The sequence below is a fragment of the Sceloporus undulatus genome, chromosome 1 (assembly GCF_019175285.1).
Source record: "Sceloporus undulatus isolate JIND9_A2432 ecotype Alabama chromosome 1, SceUnd_v1.1, whole genome shotgun sequence".
In the NCBI taxonomy this organism is placed as follows: domain Eukaryota; kingdom Metazoa; phylum Chordata; class Lepidosauria; order Squamata; family Phrynosomatidae; genus Sceloporus; species Sceloporus undulatus.
The window spans coordinates 52,795,347-52,822,121 of NC_056522.1; the positions used below are offsets into that span (position 1 = coordinate 52,795,347).

Here is a 26,775-nt window from a genome sequence, read left to right on the forward strand (position 1 = left end):
AAGGTCACTGTCCATTCCCAGAAAAATTAAGTGTGAAGTTGAACTTCAAATAACGTTATGAGGTGGGGAGTAAGAGGGAAGCCGGGAACAGTTCATCAGCCATCATAAGTAAATTTTCTAAAGTCCCAGAGAGAGTGTTGTGTCAAGTGCCTGAGGCAGCTCCAAGGGTTGCTGGTTTGCTTGGCTGCTTGCTCTTGACCCTGGTCAAGTGCCAGTATGTTTTCAAACAGCTGGGGTCTAAGAGGCCAAGTGAACATTCATAACATTACCATTTATGTCTGAGATGGTAAACTGGGATGGACAGTAATCAAAGGTCTGTGTGTTCATGATTTGGATATTTTCTGAGGCAGTCCTAATTCCTGGGAGTGTATTATCTAGCAGACAACTGCACATACATCTGGCCTCCCATGAGGTTAACACAAGTAACAGGAGGGGTAAAACAGCTATCCTTTCAGTTACTTATGAGCTGTATTCTAATGTGCATTTTTTCAAAGCTCCTTCCTGCCCTGTCCCTAAATGCTTTGGTGCAGTCTCTATCCATGCCTTCTGTCACAACAAAAGTTAATGTTTGTAATAGGAAGGAGTAAAAAAAAAAGTAGAATCGCCTGTCTTGTAACAGTTTGTGGGTGGAGAAGTGTCTGTCTCAGTAGTAGGTCATTGCTCTGTGATCTCGTGTAGACCCATGTGAACACATTTTATCCAGCCCCCTGGGTCTCTTTTCTTGTTTGCTGACTTGATCTCTCCTATCCTTTTCAGAGGACTTGTGATGAAATCAAAGAGAGGACTGCAGTGGGGATGGCTCCAGGGCTTACTGACTCTTGCTATTTTGCTCAGATACTGCTGGTTTCTGTTAAAATATTTTTTAAAAAAACTGCTGAAAGAGGATCTGTGATAAGAAGTTTCATTTACTTATAAATTCAGACCCCATGTTTCTTGACTATTTTGTTGTGATTGGCTAAATTATTGGTATCTGTGTGTTTTCATAGTTAGATAACAAATGCACAGACTTGCCCCTATCTTAAAGTACACAAGAAGTTTGAAAGCAGACATAAAATGCAAATTACTCTCTTAAAAACTGAGATATTCAAAGGCAAATAGTATATTAGAGAGGTATCTGGGATTTTAGAGAAAGGTTGACACACAAGAGGCAAAATATCATCTCAGACCTGAGAAAAGGCCGATACTAAATAAGTACATCTTTTCTTCCTGTATTAACTTTTTCAGATATGCAGTGTTTCCTCCTCCTGCTGTTTAAGGGATTTTGGACTTCAGCTCCCAGGATCCCAGACTATTGGCCAATGTGGCTGACACTTCTGGGAGCTGAAGTCCAAAATATCTTAAAGGGCACAGTTTGGGAACTACTGCTCTAAACTGTCTACTTTCCCAAAATTTGCCTGTCTCTAAAGCAGACACATTTTCAAATGCTGTTAGCACATGTATGTATGTGCCTTCTCCGCAAAACATAACCTGAAAAGCATCTCCGTTTGTGCCAGAGAAGGTTTTCCTCCCCAGTGTGGTAAATTTTTGTTGGGATCTTCTGAAGAGAATAGGTTAAAAATTCCTTCCCTATGCATTGGGGTCCTGAAGTAATGGAGTAGGGTAGGGGTATTGCTGTAGTATGCTTTGATGATTTCACCATAAACAGATGAGACTGAAAATATAGCATCATGTTTATTTTTATTATTTATTATTTGCTATCCCACCTTTTTCCCAATTTGAGATTCTAAGCAGCTTACAAACTTTTAAAAAACCCACATACATAAAAATCCTAAATGCAAAAGTTAAAAAGAGATTAACCAGTAAAAAAATTAAAACCAGATAATTAACATAAATTATTAAACATGTACACACATAGACAAGCACAAGAAGTGGCAAGATTTAGTGCATTGTTTAGGTGAGATAGGCCTGATAAATCACTCATCAAATGCCTGTCATAACAGAAAAGTCTTTACTTGTCTGCTAAAAGAAAGTAAGGAGGGTGCCAATCTAACTTCTTTGGGAGGTGAGTTCCCAAGCCTGTCAGGGGGGTGGGGGGGCAGCACTGACAAGGCCCTTTCCCATGTTCACACAACCATAAAGTTGGAACAGACCTCAAGGGCGATCCAGTCCAACCCCCGGTCGTGCAGGAACACATAATCAAAGCACCCCTGACAAATGGCCATCCAGCCTCTGTTTAAAAATCTCCAAAGGAGACTCCATCACTCTCTAGGGAATGTGTTCCACTGTTGAACAGCTCTTATTGTCAGGAAGTTCTTCCTAATGTTTACGTGGGATCTCTTTTCCTGTAGTTTGCATCCATTACTCTGTATCCTAGGGGCTGTACAGTCTGCCCCAAAGGGAGGGTCTGTGTTGCCCCTTTTTGCGCTGGATTGGAGCCAGGGCAGTCTCACTGGCAGTCCTGTGGTCTCAATCTGGCACTTTTGTGGGCCATGGAGAAATGCTGCTTCACTGTGGCCTGGAAAAAGGGTGTCCTTGGGGCTTCATGCCCCCGGACAGCCCGGGGCTAAATGATGCATGCGCCCAAAAGGAGCTCCAAAATGGAGTTCCTTTTCACACCACTGGTAAGGTGCAATAAGTGCCCTCCAGTGGCGCGGTGATGTGTCTTGTGCAACGCACTGTTTGGACACGTCACACTGGACATGTCATGGATGTGCGCCCTGTGTGGGTGGGGCCACACAATCATTGCGGCATCCACAGGCACTAGGGTTTGGGAGCGTGTAGTTACTGCATGCTCCCAAACCCTAGTATCAGCAGCGGTATGCTGCTTTGTGCCCGTGTGTATCGGGCCATAGTCTCTGGAGCAGCACAAAAACAAACCTGCTCCATCCTCAACATGACATCCCTTCAAATAGCTGGTGTTGGGGCCTCCTCAACGCCCTATGTCCCTGAACGGGACTGGCGGAGGGCCTGGGCTTCATCAGCAACTCGGAGAGTAAACCCTTCCCCTTGCTGAGTCTCACTATCTCTCTCTAGGAGCGGCTCCTTCTGCTGCGCTTTGGGGTCGCGAACTGGGGAAGCCTGGTCTTGGGAGGGCTCCTCGCCCATGGTCTCATGGATCTCTGCCATACCTATCCCCACCAAGGAGTGGGGAAAAGCAGGGAGAAAGAGAGAAGGGGAGGCCAAGGGAGGCTCTCAGACTGCTTCGTTGGAAAGGAAAATTTGCTGGCTTGAAGAGAATGTCCTGTAAGGAGTGTAGGCAGGAACAAGACTGAGGCCCGGGGGGGGGGGGGCTAGCTCCTCCCTATATAGGGGCCAGTTCTTTGTTTCTTTGTCCCTGCCTACAGGAGCGAATTGGGAGGAGCTAACCCAGTATACAGGATGTTACGACCCTGGCTGCTGGGAAATATTTCCCACCACCTGTGACAATGGTGGGACAGAAACAAGGGTCTCCCAGGAGCTCTCATAGCATGGCCAGGTTCATTACAGAGAATTCAGTCCTTCAAATAACCTTTGGCTTTTTAAGGGAACAATGTTTGATAAAGACGTGCGGTGAGCCTTTGTCTCAGATGGATTTCAACCTATATAGGAAGGCTGCCTTGCAATAAGGACATTCTGAGCTTGGGGGGATGAGCTGCACAAAGCTAAACTGGTGGAGCAATTATGCCCCACATGTTTCAATATAGGATCTCAGTTTCTAGCTGCAGTCTATTCGTCCATCTAACTCAGTATTGTCAGCTCTGACTGGCAGTGGCTCTCCAGGGTTTGGGGCAGAATTTTATCCTACCCCATCTGGAGAGCCTACCTGGTAGACTCCCATTCATGCACTAACCAGGTCAGAATCTGCCTAACTTCTGAAATCAAACAAGATCAAGCATATTCAAGCTGGCACACAATGTTTTTGTGTTAGCTTGGGTTGCATACATGTAGTCCTCAGGTGTGTGTGTGTTTTAAATGAAAATTTGCCAGTCAGCTGTTTGGGAAGGGGGTGGGGTAACAGAGAGCCCTTTTACTTTCTGTTTGTACAGTGCTGAATTTTTAATCCCTTGCTGTAATTTGGTTTTTAAAACCTTTTTAAAAAAAATGTTTACATTGTAAACTGTTTTGAGAGCAATAGCTCCAAGAGCAGTGGGTGAAGAATGGGTAATAGCATTGTGCGCCCCCCCCCCCATTAATAACTAAAACTTTCACATATCAAATAGGACCCTCACTACCTATTTGAAATATATATTGGCCCAAGAGAGACTTGATCTTTAATCAAGCATTGGTTAAATTGCTAAATCATATGTTGCTTAGAACTGGTAATCCCCAATTTACAAAATGTGAGAAATGGATAATTATGCACCTGATTTAATAGGAGCTTTTAAAATCATTAGCTACATATGTTAATCCTTTCATTTCCTTCATCAAAAAATCCCCCAAGCCTCATTATGCAAGGTACTATATTTCATCCAAAATATTACAGAAATAAAAATATACATTTTAATACTTTTTTAAAAAATCTCCTTTCTCATGCGTAATGATATAGTGACATGAAATATGAAAATCCCTTGATGGCATAATACAAAAACATAGGGAAGAGGAAGAAGCAAGAAAAGCAGATATTTGAATGAATCACACTTAGACAGTCAGGTGTAGCATAACATTGAACTCCCAGATTTTGCTGTTGTTATTTGCCATCATGTCAGCTTTGATTTATGGTGACCCTGTAAATGAGAAACTTCCATAATCCTTGGCAATCAGCAACCCTGTTCTAGTTCTAGCAATGCAAACTCATTGCCATGACTTCCTTCATCAATTTTTTGATGTGGTCTTCCTCTTTTCCTAGTGCCTTTCACTTTATCAAGTATTACCATCTTTCCCAATGAGTCATGTTATGATACAGCTGAAGTACAACTCATTTGGTTTCTAGTGAGATTTCAGGCTTGATTTGCCCTGGGACTCATTTGTTTGCCATTTCAACAGTCCATAGAATCTGCTACTCTTTTTCATGTCTAGCATAAAGTAGTTTTTTGAATTACCTTTACTTCTAGATAGCACAGTCTTTTCCAAGGAATAGTCCAGAAAGTCATAAGATTATTGTCCCACACAGCCTAGCTGCCTAAGGTGACTCAAGGTTCTAAAATAGTCTGTATCCGACAATTAGGGCATACATTATGGCCCCTAAAGAGAGATGCAAAATTAAAGTGATTATATCCCCCCCCCCCAAAAAAATGAAAACATTTTTTTCTTACAAGTAGCTATTGTGTGTCCCATATGTTATGTTTGTCCAGGTACTAAGTTGTGACTGGATGAGAATCTAGTGAGCAGACAGGTGTAGACCATGGTAATGAGCTAAGTAGACCAGGTGATTGCATTAATTAATTAGAAAGGTATAATTGCCTGGTGGATCTACTGGGTCTTGGGAGCATTCATTGAATCCTGCTCTCCATGCTGTCCTCATGGTAATGTATGCATGCTGCTATCAGGACTTTGTACTATGCCATTCATATTGTTTTTGCTTCAATTTTTTGAGACTTCTGTTAAGTAAAGATTTGTTAATTTCCTCAAACCTCTGCTGTCATTTTTTGCTATTATACTCACACCCCAACAATGTTTGCAGAAAGTCCCTGGAATCCATGTAATGTTGCTTTACAGTTCAGATCTGGGCTAGTAGTTAGCTACACCTAGTGTAGCCTACTTCAACAAGAGACTTTCCAATAGTGGATAATTGGTCCCTTGTCTCACCCACCAAAAAATGCAGATTGAGAGAATGCATGTTGTAGGTAAAATATGAGTGTAATGGTGTATGTAGTGATGAGTTTTTACACAGTTCCTCTGGTTTAGAAAGAAAACAAGAAATCCTAACAAGAGCAGCAACTGATTTTCCTGTGACAAATACTTTCTCAATCTGCAAAGTGTTGCATAGAGGAGGAGATCATTCTGTGGGTCCCCTTCTCTGAAGTGGCCCCATGATTACAAACACACGTTTCAGATGTGAACTCGAAAGCTTTCATGGCCGGCATCCATAGTTTTTTGTGGTTTTGGGGCTATGTGGCCATGTTCTAGAAGAGGTTATTCCTGACATTTCGCCAGGATCTGTGGCTGCACTCCTCTAGTGATGCCCTGGATCTGTGGCACCATATTCATTCCTATTTCTACTTAGTTTGTGTGCACTTTGCCTGCCTAGCCCAAGTGTCATTAACCCTTGGCATTGGATGAGAAAGGCAGGGCTCTGTATCCCTGAGCCCCCCCCCCCCCCCCCCCCGTTTCTTCTTTGTAGTTTGTAGTGATGCGTAAACAGTTTAGTGGCAGCAGGCATGCTACTAAAAATGCTGAGTCTTGTGGAACCATGCCTGCTATCACTTTCATTCTGGAAACTAGAGAGGCAGCAACCAGTTCTCTGGGTACTTAATACTTACCATACCTTGAACTGTTAAAAAAAAACAACAGAACTAATACAAAGGAATTGTCATCACACAGTTTCATTTTTCTTTTTTTCTTTTTTTTTAAGAAAGGGAAATCTTCTTAGCATTACCTGGTAAGTCTGAACGTGAGAAGAGAACAACAAGTAATCATGGGAGGCGAGTTGGATCCAATGTGGTCAAGCTAATTGGACACAAAAGGGACAGAGGTTTCAGAGGAGACTTACCCAGAGTCTTTCATAGACCTATAATTACTGCTGTTGTCTGGAAAGGTAATGTGCTCCAGATTAGTGACATTTCCCCAAGGAATTAATATTGTTCTTTTTCTGCTGCATCTACCATCCATTACAATTCACTGCATGATCCCTAATTGGCTGGGATCATTTCAGGGGGGCTTCAGCACAAGAAAATTGTGCCATAGGACACTAGCCCAAGGAAATAATTGTCATGAACAGAGGCAAAAGAAAAAGTTTTTTTTAAAAGGTAGATGTGGGCAGTATATTGGATCCCCACTTCCGAACTGATCTACCATATAAATATCCACAGACAAACATTCAGAACAACCCTCTCCAAATTTCCCTCTGTGATTTGGAGCTGTTCACTCCAGTAATTTCTTAGGAATAAACACATGTGATCACAATTGGTGGTGCTCTTTCTACTTGTGTTAACATGTAAACAGCCTTGTGCCAAGGGGTACAAAAGGTCTTAGCATTATATCTGGTGAAACCTGCTCCACCAGGTATTATACCCATCACACTGTTCTGTTTTATCTGAGCTGATTAGAATTATGACTGAACTTAACATACCTTCACATAATATTGTACTCCTTAAGGGCTTTAAAAAATAAAAATAAAATAAAACTGGGCTGTAAGACTTTTGCTGGACTTGGGGAAAGGGTTGTAAATCTTTCCTTATTCCAGTCTCACATATGAGAATGAATAATTTCAGCAATATTTCCCCTGCTGCACAAGAATACAGGCGTTTCTGTGCATTCTCAACTGCTGTTTGCACATCTTTAGAGAAGATCGATATATGCAAAAATACATGGGTTGTTTTTTTCAGTATATAATATGCACAACAGCCATTTTCTTGCACCGGAATCTATGTACTTTGTACAAAACAAGTTTTCAGTGCAAAAAAAACATGTATCTGTCCAGGAAAAGTATATTTCTACACAAATTAATTTCCCCAGACTAAGACACAAAATGAAATGAAACTCACATCTGTTCTCTTTTCCTTGGTATGGGGTATCATGAGTGTTGAGACCTCCTTTTTAAATTGAGAATCTGACCATTAGTAAGTATTCTTTACATCCCTGTCCAGTACTGGCTTAAATTGAAATGCAAGTAAACATGTTTCAGGATTTCTTCCACTAAAAACTGCTATATACATTTACTTCATGTGAAAGCATCAACTTCTCTGGTACTGTGACCTTTTTAAAAAATCTCATACTGATAGGATTACCATGCAGTGTTTGTTTCAAGTTTGTCCATTATCCCAAGGCATTCAGTGCAGCAATTAATATAGCTAAAGTTAGATTTTATTCTTGGAAGATTCTTGTTGGATTGTATGAATTCAATTTATTTGTTTAAACTTAACTCATGTTTCCTTAAAGGCTTAGGGAGGATTACACTAATTATAAACTATGGAGTGCAAATTATAAGAGTGCTGTGCTTTTGTAGTGTTCCCATGTGGCTTTCAACATGTGTTGGATTTGAACGCCCAACTATCAGCATAGCAGTTTTACTTTTTTTTTCTTTGAGTTATTTCACAAGTCTATGGGCTGGAGTATTGACTTGTCTTCTGATCATGTTACAAATGGCCTGTGTACACAACCATGGATTCCACATAAAGAATTAAAGGATTTAAGATATCTTATACATCAGTGGTTCTCAAACTTTTTACCCTTGCGACTCCCTTTACCTCTATGTGCAGACATCACATCCCTCTTGACATAGTATATGAATAAAAATATTTTGTTTGCTTAGTGTGTATATTTTTGTTCACACATTCGTGTGTATTTTAACATTTTATAAGGAAATAGCTCTCCTCCTTCTCTTCCAAGTGCTCTCCTTGTCTTTCTTTTCCCCTCCAGGCCAGGAAAAAATTTGGGAAGCAGAGGAGGAGGAGAAGAGGGGATCAGGGTCTCCAGGTCTCGTGCCCCCCTTTGAGCAAGTCTCATACCCTTCTCCCCAGGGAGTCCCGTCCCACAGTTTGAGAACGTCTTGTATACATGAAAGCAGGTTTCTAGCTAGTGGTAATGTATATAGTCTAGTTTAATTGCAAATGTTTTTTTTAAAACAACAACAACCTCTTAACAAAATAACATAATTGCAACCAGAAGAAATTCTAAATGCAATATATACACACAAAATTAAGATTTCTATTCAGCATGATCACGAAGCTGAATGATTGGTTAGTTCTAGGTCATAATAATAAAGGGATGCTAAATAATAAAAATGGTAGACATCCTGATGATATTTAGGCTCTTCAAGAAAAACAACAGAACAATGTATTCTCTGTTCCATGCTTCTGGGAGAGTCCTCAATTTTTATGGCGAGATTGTGTATTTTAAAAGGGAACCCTGTTGCTTTGGATCCATGTTGATATTTATTACAGCCAAAAGACATGAGTAAAAGAATAAAAGCAGTGTCAGGCAAGGTCACAGCTCAACCTAGGTAAAAGTGTGCCAATGTGGACAAGAGGGAGGTGCAACTTTGGCAGAGCAACAACTATGAGTGTAAAGTTGTGAAATGTTGACACAGCAGTCAGAAGAGTTGGCCTTGTAGCTTTCTCAGGATATGAACTCAAATGATAGGTTCTTCCTCTCCATGTGCTGATTTATGCTTCTCACCCCTTCACCCTACAACACAAGCACTTGGAGATAGTGTACTACTCAATAAACCCAAACTGGAGCAAGTTCATTCACAAGGGCAGGTTGTATAAGAATGGCTCAGTGCTAAACTCAACATCTGCGTAAATCCAGTTAATTTTAGCAGAGTTTGTTTCTGTTTAGCAATGGCTATGCAAGCCTCTGGGCACTCAGGAGAATCCAATGGCCTACTCTGAAATGGAAGTTTCAGCATAATTAAGACCATGTACACAAGGGGGGGGGGGCTTCTGTGCATCTTGCTTCATTGACTCCTCACACTACAGCCAGTTTGCTAAAGATTTTAATCAATAGTTGACCAATATTGATATCTAATGAAATTACTTGCATAAACTCTGAGATATTGTAGTGGTCTTGAAAATATTGGTAGGAATGAACTGCAGTGAGTCTGAAGCCCACATGCTCCATTTCGCTCCCTCTGGTATGTTAACTTTGGGATGGCCTGCACCTGGCCCTTTCCCCGACGGATCGGGGCCTCAGCTGCCATAGCGGCAGCCCTGAGGCCCCGTTCCACTGCTTTTCCAGGCCGCGGGGAAGTGGCAAAAAGCTGCTTCCCCGCGGCCTAGAAAGGGGTGTTCTTGGGGCTTCAAGCCCCAAGGACACTCCGACAGTGGTGGGGAACAAGAGAAAGGGGCTGCTCTGCTCCTTTCTCTTTTGTGTTGCTGGCACAGCCGTGTAAAGGCTGTGCCAGTGACACAAACAAAGGAAGGAGCTCCATTTCGGAGCTCCTTCCAGTGCCGCTGAAAGGGCGCCACAGGCGCCCTTCAGCAGCACCAAGATGTCACGTCCGTGCCACCCCGTGTGGAGGCGGCGTGGTTGTGATGTCGTAATGGCAGCGCCCATGTATAATGGGCACCACCATTACAACGTACTAGGGTTGTGGGGCGTCTGGAAAGGATGCCGGCCTGTACAGCGCCTATGTTAATCTTAACGGTGGTGTGTTTGAAACCAGACTTCAAATCATAGGTTGTGAAGCTGGCATATTTTAACGGATATTAAGACAAACTACAGTTTTAGTTCCAAAATGAAGTTTTATCTTTTTATAGTTGTAGCTAAATGACAAAATGATAGGGAGGAGTCTCTGAATTCAAAGCATAACCTGTGGGCCATTTAATATTCTTCAGCTCACTGAATGCCTCTTGTCATAAGCTAACCTACCACCACTTGCCTTCATGTTGTGAGCTGCATAAATCTGTCGAATTAAGCAAATTCACTCCAGTAACTTCAAATGAAAGAGGGTTGGAACTGAAGTATTTGAAGTGAAAATGCTGTTACTGAAGTTTTTAAACCAGCCTTATGATGCCCCTCATGCACAGCGCCATTTGGATGCTGTACATGACGGACGTCATCATGGCACATGTAGTATGGACATCCGTGTGCCAAGATGGCGCCCAAGGTGTGCGGTAGGGTTTCTGAGCGTATAAATGCTCAGCCCCCGTGCAACCCTAGTTTGGGCCCAGGCCAGTTTGTCCAGGCCCTTAGCCATGTTAGTCTGGGATATCAATATGTACAGAGATCTTGTAGCACCTTTGACACTAACTGTGCAAAAGAAGTTGTAGCCTAAGCTTTCATAGACTTAGGACTATTTCCTCAGATCCATGGCCTAAGTCTAGGTTGTAGACCTAAGTCTACGAAGGTTTATGCTACAACTTCTTCCACATGATTCCACAAAAGTACTACAAGAAACATAGTTTTTTGTGGGTTTTTCAGGCTATGTGGCCATGTTCTAGAAGAGTTTCTTCTTGACATTTTGCCAGCAAACTCTTCTAGAACATGGCCACATAGCCCAAAAAACCCACAAAAAACTACGGATGCCGGCCATGAAAGCCTTCGACGTCACACTACAAGATACCTTTGCAATATTGAATCCTAGCCTGTATTTCTTAACTATACTTGAGGAAATATCTGATCCACTGAAATATCTTAACAGAATCTGAGAAATGGGCTCACTAGCCACAAGATGCTATGAACAAAATATTTAGCATTCCAATTGGTATTTTAGAGAGGTTTTAAAAATTATTTCTTTGCACTCAATGACTTTTCTCAAAAATCAAGGGCCATTTCAAGCCATGCAGTTATCCATAATAGCATGAAATTTATTTGGGAAATGAAGCAAAGTAAAATAAATAAAAAAGCTCAGTATCATGCAGGCTTGCCAAAGCACAGCAGGCATACAAGCACTCTGATGTGCTTGTACTGTTTTCATTTGGACAGCTTTGCCAAAATAATTCTGTTTGCCATGCTTACCTTTTGGCCTTGCTAGACTCAAGAACAGTGTTATTGTTGTTTTAAGGAGCAACAACAAACCATTTTCAAATTCAGTTTAACACTTACTGTATTTGGGACCTGTGCTGTACTTTTATGTTTGAACAATCTAATATGGAAGATAGCTCTTAAGGGTCTGAATAGTAACTCATCTATCCATTTGCTTCCAAATGCCATAGCTATAATATACTGGTGTTCTGAAAAAATACTGTATTTTGAAAGCCAATGCATTTCTTGCCAAATTTTTTTTTTAAAAAAAACAAGCTTCAAGTTACTATTGGAATGTGCAGCATGATCATGTGAAAACTGATTAAAATAAATCTTGATTCAAGGGATTACTCTATAGAAGTGTGATATCATATATATATATAGCTTGCATTTTGAATGATCCTATCCATTTGCTATAGGTGGTATCAGAGGCTGCTGGACAAGGGGTTTCTATTGATGGCAATGACACATTCAACTACTGGAACTGGCCTAATGCTGTCATCTTTGCTGCTACTGTGATTACAACTATTGGTGAGTGTTAAGCTGGCTAAGGCTTTTCTTCCCAGTCACCCACAGTCCCACCCCATAAAAATCCAATATATATTAGGTTTTAAAGACATTTATTTAATTCTTAACTGAAGCATGTGTTCAGTACAGCTGCAGTGAGTACTATTTCTTGAGAGAAAGGTGAGGTATAAACCTAATATATAAGTAAAAATAAGTGGATAGAAATCCAAGTTATGTTAGGATTTAAAGAATGTAAATTATCAAAATGTGGATTAACTGAGGAAGACAACATAAAGTGGTCAATACACTTTAAAATATACATACATACAGATAGAGAGATAGAAATTATGTCCTCTGTATATATTAAATAAGGCAGATAAGGAATTTCATTTATTCATTTTTCAACAAAGTTGATCTCCCTCCTGCCCCCATTTTTGTTTCTGAAGCATTGGAGACTGATCTTGTCCATTTGATTCATGAAAGAACTAAAATAGTGTGTAGTAGAAGGAGAAATAATGTCATACATGTGCAAAGGGATAATATACAGTCCTCCCTCTGTTCTCCCAATTTTGGAAACCACATCCCTTGCTTATGCATGAGGGATGAACGGAGGGGGAAATAATGGGATGCGTGCCCAATGGGGCTTAACTATATGTGAAACTCTGTTTTCACTGGGTGTGTGTGTGCAGAACAGATCCCCCATGAAAACAGAGGGTTGACTGTATATGCAGTATTGGAAGATGCAATTCCTAATGGCTGTTAGGAATGTTTCCCCAGTTCTGTGGTGCCTTGTGAGCCATGAGTTTTAGAGACTGTCCCTTTATGTAGAATTTTACTTTAATGAAGGAATTCCTGGAATACTATGCTGTGTTTGACAGGTTCGCTATCACCAGCCTGGGATAACTAGGAATCATTGCTATGGCTAAGAAAGAAGGTTCAGAATTTTAGGGCAGCTTATTAAAGTCATGAGATAAATTTGAGAGCTGAGCTAATTGGTTTTTAACTTCATTTCTATGCATGTTTATGTCTGAGCACCATTATACTTTTAAAAGGTTTGTTTTTCACTGAAAGGGCAGCAGTGGGCTAATATTAATAGACAACAATCTTTGTGTACATTTTGCTTCTTCAGGAAGGTCAGGCAGTAATGTTTTCTCTCTGCCATTACATGTTTATATGGAGCTAGGAAATCTGTTATACTTTGCTTCCCACCTGTCCCCATGTACTGTTCCTCTAGAATCCAAGGCAAATCTGATGCCTGTGGATTGGAGCTCAAAATGTAGAAGTGCAGTGACATGAGACTGATTGTTGTGAACAAAGATTTTCAGAAACTGTATATGTCCTGATGGTGCTTTTAAAAAGTATTACAGCAAAAGTATTACAGCATTCTAAATTATAGAAACACAGACTGTTGTTATAACTATAATGTTATAGAAGTGTATATGAGAATGTTATAGATGTGTGATGTTCGTCGATGATTTGAATGTATGGATATATAGTGTATATAAATGTATAGTGTTTTAATTAGAATACTCAATAAAAATATTTAAAAAGATAAAAAGTATTACAGCAAAGAACAGTTCTCTTCTGCAGTGTGACAAGAGTACTAAAGTACAGAAACTGTGTGTATTCTAACTTCCTTTTTCTCTCAGTCATCCCACCAAACACATCCACATGCAGAGAAAGAGGACAGGGCTAATATATTTTAGGGAGCATCTCTAGAATGCTGCTTTGTGTTTTGCAGAGGTATTCATGTTGTCCCAAAAATATCTGTATGAGATACAGGAAAATATCAGAATCGTTGTTTGTTGTTTGTTCTGAGACAGAGCACACACACTGTTAGAAAACAGTCTGACCAGAGGAGATGGAAAAGAGAAGGTGGAAACTTGCTGCTAAACCAAATAAAGCACCATGTACCACTTGTTGCTGGTATTACAAATACTCTGAAGAAAAGCTGACAATCTTCTATAAACAGTTTAGCAAAAACAGGTTTAAACAGGAATATCGCTGACATAACAGGCTGTCTTCTTGCTAAGGACTTACTTAGGATATCTTCAGGATCATCCCTGCCTAAGGACTGAGAGAGTAACATGCAGTTTTGTTTCTCTCCTTCACTAGCTGAGGAATTTGGAATATGGTTGTGGAGGCAATGATGTAAACTCCCTCATAAAACCAGAGTTCAGTAGTGATGGTCCATCTAACCTGTCTCAGGCTGCATCTGCACAGCAAAAATAATACAATCTGACACTGCTTTAATTGCCATGGCTCAATGCTATGGAATTCTGGAATTTGTAGTTTTGTGAACTGTTTAGCCTTCTCTTTCAGAGAGCTCTGATGCCACAATAAACTACAAATCTCAAGTTTCCATAGCATTGGGCCATGGCCGTTAAAGTGGTGTTAAACTGCCTTTTTTCTTCAGTGCAGATGCACCATCAGTCCAAAGACAGAATGTCACCTGATCACAGCTGGATGCAATGCAGAACAATCAAAGGAGGATAACATTGAATAGCAGCCAGTAGGATGATCCAGGGGCCAGCACTTCAGATAAATCAAGAAGGAAGAGAAAATCATATCAAATCATCAATAGGAGATCTGAGAACCATGCAAGTGCAGTGTTATCAACTGATTGGCCTCTAAACATTTCACTAAGAATTTGCCCAAACAGCTTTAAGGACTAGAACCTTCATCTGTTTAATAATAATAATAATAATAATAATAATTATTATTATTATTATTATTATTATTATTATTATTATTTATTTGTATTTTCCCGCCTCTCCCCACGGATCATTTTAAATTTAAAAGCAGAAATACTGAGGCTGCTGAATTCTGTGATGAACTTACAAGCTGCAATTATAGAATCATTAGACTTGTGCATTCTGCTGTTACAAGTGTCCAGGTGTTTCTGGTTACAAAAGATACAGACTGTCATATTGTCATTAGCACTAAATCTGAGGAAGTAGACCAAGTCTATGAAAGCTTATACTACAACATCTTCTACACAGCTAGTGTCAAAGGTGCTATAAGATCCCTTTGCATACTAAACTGTTATGTTTTACACAATACAGACAAGAGTATGGCATGAACAGGTTTTCAAAGTTTTAATAGGCTCAAATAGTAGATGAGAATTTATGAAAAGGTATTATATTGAAATTAGCATGGATAACTTTTAACACAATGTTCTTTTTCAGGGTATGGAAATGTTGCTCCAAAGACTTCAGCTGGACGTCTTTTCTGTATATTTTATGGACTCTTTGGCGTTCCTCTCTGCTTAACGTGGATCAGTGCTTTGGGGAAGTTTTTTGGTGGACGTGCCAAGAGGTTGGGCCAGTTCCTGACAAAAAGAGGAGTAAGCCTGGTATGAAATTATTATTATTATTATTATTATTTTGATTAACCTGCTGCAAGCACAGGAAGCATGTAATTCAATAAACTCAAGGTCATAGAACTACTGGAAGTGCTATTGTACTTTATTTCAAAATGTTAAAGTAAAAACATGCTCTCCAAAAAATGCAGCTGATATTTGTCTTGCTCAGGGGTAAAAAAAAATGGCTTAACTACATATATTAGAATTTTGTATCAGGCAAAATTAAAAACAAGGTTGTCCAATAGCCTGACATTTTGATACAAATTGGTAGTGTGGGAACTTGATTTTAAAACTTCTAAGGATATGTTTATGACAACTACCTGTAATTCACTTATCAGCATTAACTAATGTAGATTGTATAATTCAAAGATATAACCATATTAGTCTGTAGAATCAGTTTGTAGAGAGATCTTGTAGTACTTTGAGACTAACTGGAAGGAAGAAGTTGGCAGCATGAGCTTTCATAGACTTAAGTCTACTTCCTGAGATGCATTTGGTGGAGTAGAAAGCCAGGGACAGACCTATATATGCCATTAGTGTGATTATAGATTAACAGTAACTTGAGAATGTAGTTTTTCAGAAACCTCAGTGGCTGTTTCCACCCAACCGTTACTGACCTTCTTTGCTCTGCTCTTCTGTATCCTTCCTATAGTTCACTGACAATACACGTACTGACAATAGAACAAACTGCTCCAATGTGTGTATTGTATGTAGAACTAGTTAATGGGTCCCAGCCTTGGGGAAAAGGCAGAGTAGAGAGAGAGAAAGTGTAACTTCAGATTTCTTGCTGCAATGTTAATTGTTGCATGAGAGAATTTTAATTACTATTATTCAGTCATTTATTAAAATATTTATATCCCACCAATTATCATCATGAGATTTCAGGTTGGTATAGAAATGAAATCAGTGTGAAAAGTTTATAATAATAGTGTACAAAAGAATAAATATATGTTAAAAATGCTAAGAACACAGAGAAACTATTAACAAGTTTTAAAAGTTAAAACAAGTTGTATGGTTACAGCAGTTTAAAATCATGTACATTTGAAAAAAATTAATTCGGTCCCACAGGCCTTAATTAAAAACAACAACATGTTTTCACTTGACAGCAGAATATTACCAACCAGGCTTCCAAAGGGGGGAGCATTCCACAACTGGGCTGCCACAGCATGCACTCTTCAGAATGCGAGAAGCTGGAATACTGACCAAATCTTTTTTTTACATTCAGTAATTTCCTTGCCCAGAATGGCCATCTAGTCTCATAGCATTCTGTTTGCCTCTAAATTCATGTCTTGAGGAACTTATGCTTACTCAGCCAGAAAAAGTGCACTCTGCCCTTGTAGGTGTATATAATGTCCTGCCTTGCTACTAAATAAGTTGCATGTTTCTTCCTTAGCTAGGGAAAGATGGTGGCACAGTTTCCTGCAAAGCTTGTTAATCATTCCGACTTGGTTGTATTATTCATCAGACCTTTGTATTGCTCTAACTGAACAGGCTAGTTTTTAAAATAAACTGTGGTGAAGGTTTGCATGGGAACTCACCATGTAATTTTTGTGTGGTGAGCTGTATGTGTGAATGAGTCTATGTGGGAAAGTCAGAAAGTGTTTTTAAAAAAAAAAATAGAGGAGAGATCAAAGGGTAGCTCTCAAGATAACTCTGATTTACAGTTACATTTAGTGAGGTTCCATTTAGTGGGATGCAGTAGCTTAGTGGTTAAAATGCCAGTTCCAATGATCGTAAGGTTGGAAGGTTGGCAGTTCGAGGCTCAAGCACTGCATGATGGGGTGAGCTTCTGTCACTAGTCCAGTGCTTCTCAATTATTTTCTGTCATGCCCCCCTAGGAAGAAGAAAACATTTCGCGCCCCCCACGCGACTGTAAATAGTATCATTTGTCTATAAAATTGTTATAAGTACACCTCTGCATAACAGAGCCTCGCGCCCCCCTTTACAGAGCCTCGTGCCCCCCTGGGGGGCCCGCCCCACTATTTGAGAAGTACTGCACTAGTCCCAGCTTCTTCCAACCTAGCAGTTTGGAAGCATGCAAATGCAAGTAGATAAATAAGTACCACTTCTCAGTGGGAAGGTAACAGCATTCAGTGCAGTCATGCTGGCCATATGACCATGGAGTCATCTTCAGACAACACTGGCTTTTCATCTTAGTAACGGAGATGAGCACCACCCCTACAGTCAATTATGACTAGACATTCAAGTCAAATGAAAACCTTTACCTTTAGTGAGGTTGGTGTTTCAATACGGGTGTTTCACCAAGCAAAATGATACAGCAAAGTTTTCTCAAGGATTGCTGATTTAATTCTGAACTGTGAAGCTGAAAGAATGCAGGAACTCTTCAGCCTTGTGTGTAAAAGAGGGGAGAAATGGAAATAGCTAGAAAACTAACAATTCTTCTTAAGCCTCCATTTTACTCATTTCCTTCCTTCATCTAGGCTCCATTTTTTACTTTCATGTTTTTATTTAAAAATTCTTAAAATGCATTAAAGATAACTATATGATTGATTTCTCTCCCCCCCCCCCCTTTCATTTGTTATAGAGAAAGGCACAAATTACATGCACAGCTATTTTCATCATCTGGGGAGTCCTGGTCCATCTAGTCCTTCCTCCCTTTGTTTTTATGGTAACTGAAGGTTGGGATTATATTGAAGGCCTCTACTTCTCATTCATCACAATAACCACCATTGGATTTGGAGACTATGTTGCTGGTCAGTAAGAGCTCTGTCATCTTCACAGCTGCTAAGATTAGCACTTTGCATGTTTTTCTGAAATTCTTAACAAAGCTGTACCCAGGAGTTTGTTGTTTAATATGAACAGGCTATGCTACAAGAAGTTGCAGTTATGATTTATTAATATGTTGCTGTGCATGCTTTGTGTGATCTGATGGAAGGAAGGAAGAATAGAGACATTTGATGCTATCTCACAGCACTAATAAAATTTGATGTTCTGCTCCTTTTTTTCAGTGATTTGAGTGGGCCACACCCACCCAGTGGGTGCCACACCATTTAAGCCAGAATGTTTAGAAGCACCTCATAGCCTTTAAACTTGTTATGTAACTCAATCAAATAGCTCAGCTGTTTTGTTTAAAAGTCCTACAGTATTCATTAACTGTGTGTCTGATTTTCAACTTCTCACAATTTGTCTCTAAATACATTAATGGATTTTCAATGTTGCTCAACTACATTTTGTAGGAACATTTTTAGAATTGATTTACATCTGATATTGGTACCTGAGTTCAAGTATGCTAGCCCCGACCCAACATAACATTTGATTACTGAAGCTGTGCCACTGGTGCTGCATAATTCAATTTTATAGATATTTGCAGAAATTTATTTTTAACATAATGGATGTCTGACCTCATTCATGGTTTTTGCCCTTATCAGACATGAATAAAAACTGAGGTGATAAGCTTTTAAACAGTTTTGATAAGTTTCTGTATCTGTTGCCTGCATGCATATCTAAACATAGTTCTGTTATCTTTCCATGTTTTTCTTTTAGGTGTGAATCCAAATATTAGTTACCATTCTCTCTACAGATACTTTGTAGAGCTATGGATCTATCTGGGTCTGGCTTGGCTTTCCCTCTTTGTCAACTGGAAAGTCAGCATGTTTGTTGAGGTTCATAAAGCAATCAAGAAACGAAGGAAAAAAAAGGAAGGAGTCCTTTGAAAATCATCCTCCTTCCAAAAAATCACTTCCAATGTCTAACTCAAAAGATGTGAACATTTTCAGCTTCCTTTCCAAGAAAGAAGAGACGTACAATGATCTCATCAAACAGATCGGAAAGAAGGCACTCAAAACAAGCAGTGACAAAATCCTGAATGCTGAACAAGTCAAACCAAGCTTACAACATACCAGTAAAGACTTCAAAGTGATGTACACAAGGAACAAATTGTTTGACTATGATGAGGTTTCCCTTGGACTTCAAAACTATCATGTTATGAGGCATTTAACTGACAAACGTGTTGGGGATAGCTCAATTGAGGGCAATGTGTTTGTAAATCAGCTGGACCGGATCAGTGAGGAAGAAGGAGAAGCATGGGACTCCAGGGACTATCGACCTTTGATCTTTGAAAATGCCAATATAACATTTGTAAATGAGGATGAGGATGAAGAAGAGGACCTTTCAGATGATGAAGAAACTTCTAAGTCCTCTATGGATGATAATATGACAGAAGAACCTGAGAGCCCCCCCAAAACTAGCCAAATTTCCATCCTCTGATGAATCTACCTTTACCAGTAATGAGTTAGAGGTATCTGTTCCTTATGAGCAGCTAATGAATGAGTACAACACAGTGAATACTGCAAATACGGCAACATGAGGGAATACATTTTGCTAATGGTTCCTACAAGATCATTTAATGATTTTGAACAGATGTTTGAACAGATGAGTATAAGTGAGGAGGAAGGGGTATCATGAAAGGCATTTTCCACCACTGCCTTCCGTTTGCAAACTGAACCCATTCAGTGCCTGGATGTTATCTGTAGATGTGTTTTTTAAAAAAATAATAATAACAATAACAATAATCAGTTTTGCTCGCTCACTGTGATTTTCAGTTCTGAAAATCTGAGGGTTATTTTAGGGAACTGGTGGTTGTTGAAATCGGAAAGAAAACCCTAGAATTATTGGGCCTGTTCAGTATTTTTCTTGGGAAGAGTCAAATATCGCAGTCAGTTTGGATCAAGTTGATTGCCTGACATGGCTGGTTACTGCAGTAATCCTTCATATCTGAAAAACTGATTTCAGTTAATGCCTGGGTGCAGAGTAGAAAGTATTGTTAGAATTAACATGATCACACAGTGAAGCTCTCTTTTCACCTTCCTTTTAAAGGATGCTTTGGACTGGAAGAGCCAAATGTCCTGAAGGTCAAAGTTGAGATATGTTGGTAGTACTGATTAGGGAACTTGAATTACGCTAGCTCCATTTAGTTGTGAGCTAAAGCATCATGACCAAAAATGTAACAGTACAGAAATGGTGGTATGCAGTCAGGGTACCTTCTATTATACAAGAAATTATCTGTGGGTTAATCCTCCTGGTGATTGTGAAAAGCACATCTAAAATTCAGTAATATTGAATGGTGCAAGATGATGTGTAGTAGACAGGTTTAAAAATGAAGAAAATCACACTGACAAAACTTGTTTTTTGTGTCAGAAGTGCCCTTCCACTGTCCATGCTCTAGAGGAAATACTTGAATAAATTTCATGTGCAGTTTTATCTAAATGAAGTTTAATTATGATGTCTGTTTGAATGACACTGTATTTTAAAATAGCAAAAACGGCATGAATATCTTAATTTTTATCTGAAGGATCTGAGAGCTGCTTTGTTCCTTGTTATATTCAGTGGCTCTGCTTCTAGAAAATTCTGTCATTTGCCACTCCAGTTGGTACTTCGAGTAAATAATGTTTGTTATGGCACAAATATTTTCATATACTTCTGATGTAGGTATTTTAACTGTTTTTCTAATAGAATTATTATAACTGTTTTTTCTAAGCAAAACAAGTACTTTAGCTTGTTTTTACTGAACTGCCGTATAGACATAAAGGCAAAGGTATGAGAAAACCTACAAAAGTATCAGAATATAACCATGATGGCAAGGGACTTCAGCAGGTACTTGGATTTCTATTGACAAAGATTAATTGACTTTATGGTTGGTATTTCTATTAAAAAGTGACAAAATACCTATGCCTTTTAATCTATTGTAGCAGAATACAAATGTTGAAAAACAAAGTGTTCTAAAGAGCATGAACTTTCAGTCTGACCATTGTCTGAGAATCCAGTTGTAAGTAAGTCACTCCAATATTAATTTTTAATTGTATGTTGTTCTTCCTGTGGTTTCAGTCTGAAATAGAAAGACTCTATATGTGTGGAAAGCCTGGGGATGAGGGATTTCTGAGTCTAGCATAGTAAAAGAAGGCCAAGTGGAATTTTGCAATACTAATCTTGAACGACTAGGTACACTCAAAACTGTTCATATTAACTTGTGCTTGGCTTCTGAACTGTGGATTTGGCAGTATACTACTCCCTTCATAAAAAATACCTCTAAAAATCCATACACTCCTATTACAAACACCTCTTAGAAGGATAGCTTGAAGGCATTTGTTATAAAAGATGGTCTCCATTCATTTCTGTTGGAAATGTTCACTATATGTGCACAAAAAATTGCAATCAAATCTAATTAATAAGGAATCCAAGCAGTTCAGTTTGCTTGTTCCTTTTTAGATGGGAGGTTACTCCACTGGACCTGTGACTATTAACATACATACATGACATGATTTTAGGCACTGCCAAGTTCTAGCCCCCAAAGCTATTGTTCTTGTTCTCGGTGGGTATTATATATAGAGAGACTAGTTCTTGGTGGCTCTTATAGAGAGAGGGAGAGGGACTGGTTCTTTACAGGCATTATTTTTACCTCTATAAAAACAATTTTTGACATCATGTAGTTTAATCAAGACTCAGAGTCTCAAAATGTGGTGTCTTGCTGTGACATCAGTTACAACTATAACCAAGAGCAACACTTATTTATAGTGTCTTGTTGTGACATCAGTTACAACTATAACCAAGAGCAACACTTATTTATAGTTGTAACTGATATAATACAACTGTGAGATAAATTTCATTGTGGATGATTCACTGAGAACTGAGCAGTCCCTAGTTTTTGTTACAAAAGTGAACACAATTTTAATGAACATAGTTCCATAAAGCTGGCATTCTGTTGTAGTGTGTCTTTCTTTAATGAGTGGCTAAAACATTTCTATCTGCACTAAAAGTGAGGTACAGAATGTTGTACAAAATGAATGTTTCATTCCTTGAATGTCTTAACAGAGTACAGAACAAAGAGTCAGTATGTGAGAGCACCTTACAATGATGGTTCTTTTTGGTGTGACTGGTGTGTTGCATGGCCCGTGTGTAGAACTGCAAACTCTCCTTTGTATTTACATATGAGGATAGTTGATATGAGCAGTTAAGAATAGGTTTAGTGCTGCTCTTTAGACATCAAATATAGGATATTTCTGGCAATTTATCAGGAACAAACACTTCTCAAGGAAGCTAGGTCAATTTTTTTCTTGTTTTAAATCAAGCCAAATTTGATACATGTAAGTGCAACTTATAAAGTTATTAGGTTCTGGAGCTTTACCAAGTACTTTGAAATCAAATCAATAAAGATTTGATTTGAAGTCAAAAGTCAAATCAGTAAAGATGAACTTCAAGCATCTGGATCATTGATAATGTCTTACCCTTGAGTCATGACTTTAAGTTGCTGAAATATTAGCTGTATTTTTGTTGTTGTTACTATACCTTTTTAGCTGTACAGACTGTACATCTACCCTTTTCCCTTGACCTAGCATTCATTAAAAGTTATGTCTGACTAGGATCTATCAGAGAACTGGTCTGCCTTAGTAGTATACTGATCAGAAATACTGTCTTCTCACTTTCTTTAAGTGGGGTGGGAGGAGGATCAGCTGTTAGGGGTGAAGCACAGGGGCAGGAAAAAGCAGCTTCCAGCCACTTTGGAGTTGTGGCGTTTAGATGACACATGCCTCCAAAGTGGCTGGAAGCCATGCCAAGGCTTTGCAATGGTTTTTTGGACCATAGCAAAAAGGAGTCGGCTCATGGAAGCACTGGCAGGCCCTGGGGTTTGGACCTGCTTCTGACCAGAGCTCCAGCCCTAAGTCAGCTTTGTTCTTCTACCCTTTACATATGATGTAATAAAGCTTGATTGCTGGGGAAGACTACTTGAAATGTTAGAAGTGCCTTTGACTGGTTTGATTTCACAGCAATTTTTTGGGATAGATTTGCATAATGTGAAACAAAGTGAAGTATAAAGTTTTAGATGACTTTTCTTTTGGAATAAAATATCAGGATTTATCAGAGTAACCATATCTGCTCCATTTCCATGTTAGATACTTTACAGAAGAGATTTAAAAAAGAAATAGATGGCTGCTAACCTTAAAAAACACCAGACTGCGAGCAGTACTCATGTGTTTGAGAGGAAAGAAAGGAAGACCCTCTTTCTTACCTATCTCAACCAAATTTAGACTAAGAAACCCTTTCTCTTATTCTTCCCATGCATCAAACCAACCACTGTTAGTTGAAACAGAACATCCTAGCATCAGTTCAATAAATTAAGCAGCCTGTGTAATTTTCACATGATTGGAATTAGCCAAACATGGGGCCCTTCCAAGGGGTAAGATTGTTAACAGGTTAACAGTGAGGTGGTGAACAGGTAGATATTTCTTCTCTGAAATACACAGGTATCTTCACCACTTAATTGTAATCTTGCTGCCTGTTTATATTGAATACAAAAATGAGCCACAGACAGTGCAGTTCTGCCATAGGTTTATGTAAAAGCAGTACAGTGGTACCTCGGGATACGAATTACCCAGCTTACGAATTTTTCGGGATACGAAAAAATCCCATAGGGATTTATTGTTTCGGGTTACGAACGTTTTTTCGGGTTACGAAAAAACGCCGGCGCTGTTTAAATGGAGCCGCGGCAGAGCCGCGGCTTTTTTCCCCATTAGCGCCTATGGCAATTCGGGTTACGAAATTAGCCGCGGAACGAATTAATTTCGTAACCCGAGGCACCACTGTATATCATTCCAGCTTTCATTTTAAAGCAATATAGCAGTAAATTGGCAGAGTCATGAATCCAATACAGCTGTCCAAATCTGTTAAGCAACATTTTCAAAAGTGTTCTTTTACTTCAAAGGCATAATTGACTCTATTGCTGATGGTGGGTGTATCAAACCATGAGATAAAAACCTACTGGGATCTTGCTATTCTGAATGTGGGTTGACTCATCCATTTAGTTTATTGGCGTGGTACAGGCAAAAATACTCTTATCATCTTTTGTGTCTGACTTGTGAAAGCACAAAAGCAATAGTTGACCTTAAAGGTTGTATAGCAGCTTGACTTGTTTTCATGCCTTCTAGGCTGCACTAAACATTTAAAAAGAGGACCATTGTCATTCACATGTTTCCTGAAGTGTAGAATCCATACAATCTCATCTCTGTCACTCCATCGCATGAACAGATAATTTCTGTTTTGATCTGTTCTTTTGTTTGCCAATTGTATCACTGGAATCACTGTATGTAAATATTAGACTTTTTAAAATGTAATTTATTTTAACATTTTTTTTAAATAAAAAGACTTTTTTTTAAGAAAAAAGAAATAAGTGCTTTATTATTCTTTATGTGAAACAGCCTTAAGAAAAGTGGTATGGGCTAACTACTTGACACAAATGTTCAGCAGTAAAACATCAGTAAAATGTGAATAGTGAAGAATTCCAAAAAGCAACTCTCCATATTAGGTAAGTGGAGTTAAACATAAGGATGTACATAATACATCATGGGGCAAAACAAAATGATAATCATAAGATCAGACAGATGCTGACAAGCTCTGAGCTGTGAGTGACCAAGTAGGAGTTCTTGCAAGTGGGGCGAGCAGCTTGATGAAAACATCAAACCAAATCAATATTCACTTTCTGTGCAAAAACCAAATTATCTGGGGACTCCATCTGCGGTGAGACTGGCTGTTCTCAGTCTTTTGTCATACCCTCCTTTTACACAGGGCAACTTCACCAAGCCAGATCAACATCCAACCCTAAATCATGACCATAACCAGTGTGTGTCATAGAATGAAGCCTTTGGCTTGCTTCATCATAAGCCTTGTACATCTAGCTATGGACTTTTATGTGGGCCTGGAACAAAATAAGGTGTATAGATGTAGGTGTTCAACAAAGAGGTTATAGTACTGCATGCCAAGTATGGTACAGTGGTACCCCGGGATACGAATTGATCGCGTTACGAAATTTCCGGGATACGAAAAAGTTCCATTGGAAAAAACTGTTCCGGGATACGAAGGTTTTTTCGGGTTACGAATTTTTTTCGGCGCGAAATTCAAACGCGCGGCTTGCCAGCGCTAACGGAAAGCCCTTTTCGGCTTGCGAAATGCATCGGGTTACGAACGCCGCGGCGGAACGAATTAATTTCATAACCCGAGGGAGCACTGTACTGGGGATGTAGGTGCTAATTCAGTTTGGTGGCGTAAAGGTTCATTACATCCTAGAAATATTTATATTAACCACTGTTAGAAGATGCTTAACCAAATGGCCACTATTAAAATTGGATCCAGGTGCTGATTTGGGCATCTGAGCTAACAGAAGCCCCCCACCCAATATTCATGAGGCCCCACTTTTTCCCCCCTGCACCACACTTTAAGAATTCTAAGAGGTGTTTTGACATTCCAGAAATGGATGTCACTGTCAAACACATTGCATGCGTACATACAAATGCAAGTGGTGGTATCACTTTCCAAAATAGTTTAGACAGATTATTATAAAATCCTACCATCTTTCAATTCCTTGTGCTTGACTATCAACAAAGGAAGTGTGTGCCGAAACAATATAAGTAGCCCCCCCCCTCCGCTACACACACACATAAGTTACTTGGCTCTGAACTGGAATAGGCCCCTATTTGTGTAAAACTGAAGCATAGACGCATACATGGTTTCAACACACACACACACCCTAAATATGCATTATTTGATTATGGTTTAAAAGACCTTTCTCTTTTTTTTTACTGATCTGTGACTGTAATAAATTATTGATTGATTGACTGATTGCAACAAAAGAGAAGTGAAAGACATCCTTGTTGACTCAATGAATGGAAGACCTATTTAATGTCTTTAGAGAAATTCAGACATTTCAAATAGCACAAAAACCTAAGACCGAAAGAGGAATTACCAATTATTGGGCTGCTGGGTTTCCTTTCTACTTAGTTTGGATACCTGTCTGCTGTTGTGAGGTTCCTTTCACAACTTGTTGCCTTTTCCAGTTGTGCAATGACAGCAGGCTCAACAGACTGGGTCACCTGTGGTTAACGTCACACAAATAACCACTGAGGGTGAATCTCAGAAATGGGTCAACTTTTAAAATGGAGACAAATGATTGAAGAGCTAATTAAATTCAAGTGACTCATACTCTTTCGTCACGACTCTGACTCATTTTGATTTTGAATTAACTTAGAAGCACAAACCTTTTTATAACATGTCTAGGAAATGTGGCAGCATTTGCTGCTTAAAATCATCTGCTTCTTGTGTCATTTTGCTTTCAACAAGCAAAAGCAGTGCCTTCACTATACAGATGGTCTCTCATATGTTTATTGCTTCATACCTACACTTCTTTCTATTGCTCAGTCGGTTTCTGGGTGTATAAGGAAAGATGGCTCAGAAGAGGTCATTACCTTTGTGTGGGATGGGCATTGTTTTTGTGGATAGAGGCAGGGCTACCTGTATGGATGGCTGAACTGGCAGATATTTGAACTCCTTCCTGCTAATATTGTTTATTCCATTTGAAAATCTAATTAATAAATAAATAAGCAACTGTAAACATATAAGATTCATAATTTTTATGG

The 26,775-nt window shown here is 39.2% G+C and overlaps 1 protein-coding gene across 1 annotated transcript in view; it reads left to right on the forward strand.

The window, feature by feature from the left end:
- The window catches only part of KCNK5 (potassium two pore domain channel subfamily K member 5), a 53,783-nt gene extending 30,504 nt beyond the window's left edge, over nucleotides 1–23,279 (forward strand). Inside the window, 6 exon segments of the mRNA XM_042477618.1 lie at nucleotides 11,904–12,015; nucleotides 15,180–15,346; nucleotides 17,901–18,069; nucleotides 18,860–19,005; nucleotides 19,007–19,539; nucleotides 19,541–23,279. Coding sequence (XP_042333552.1) covers nucleotides 11,904–12,015; nucleotides 15,180–15,346; nucleotides 17,901–18,069; nucleotides 18,860–19,005; nucleotides 19,007–19,539; nucleotides 19,541–19,682 — 1,269 coding nt within the window. The 3' untranslated portion in view covers nucleotides 19,683–23,279.
- Nucleotides 23,280–26,775: the final 3,496 nt, after the last annotated feature.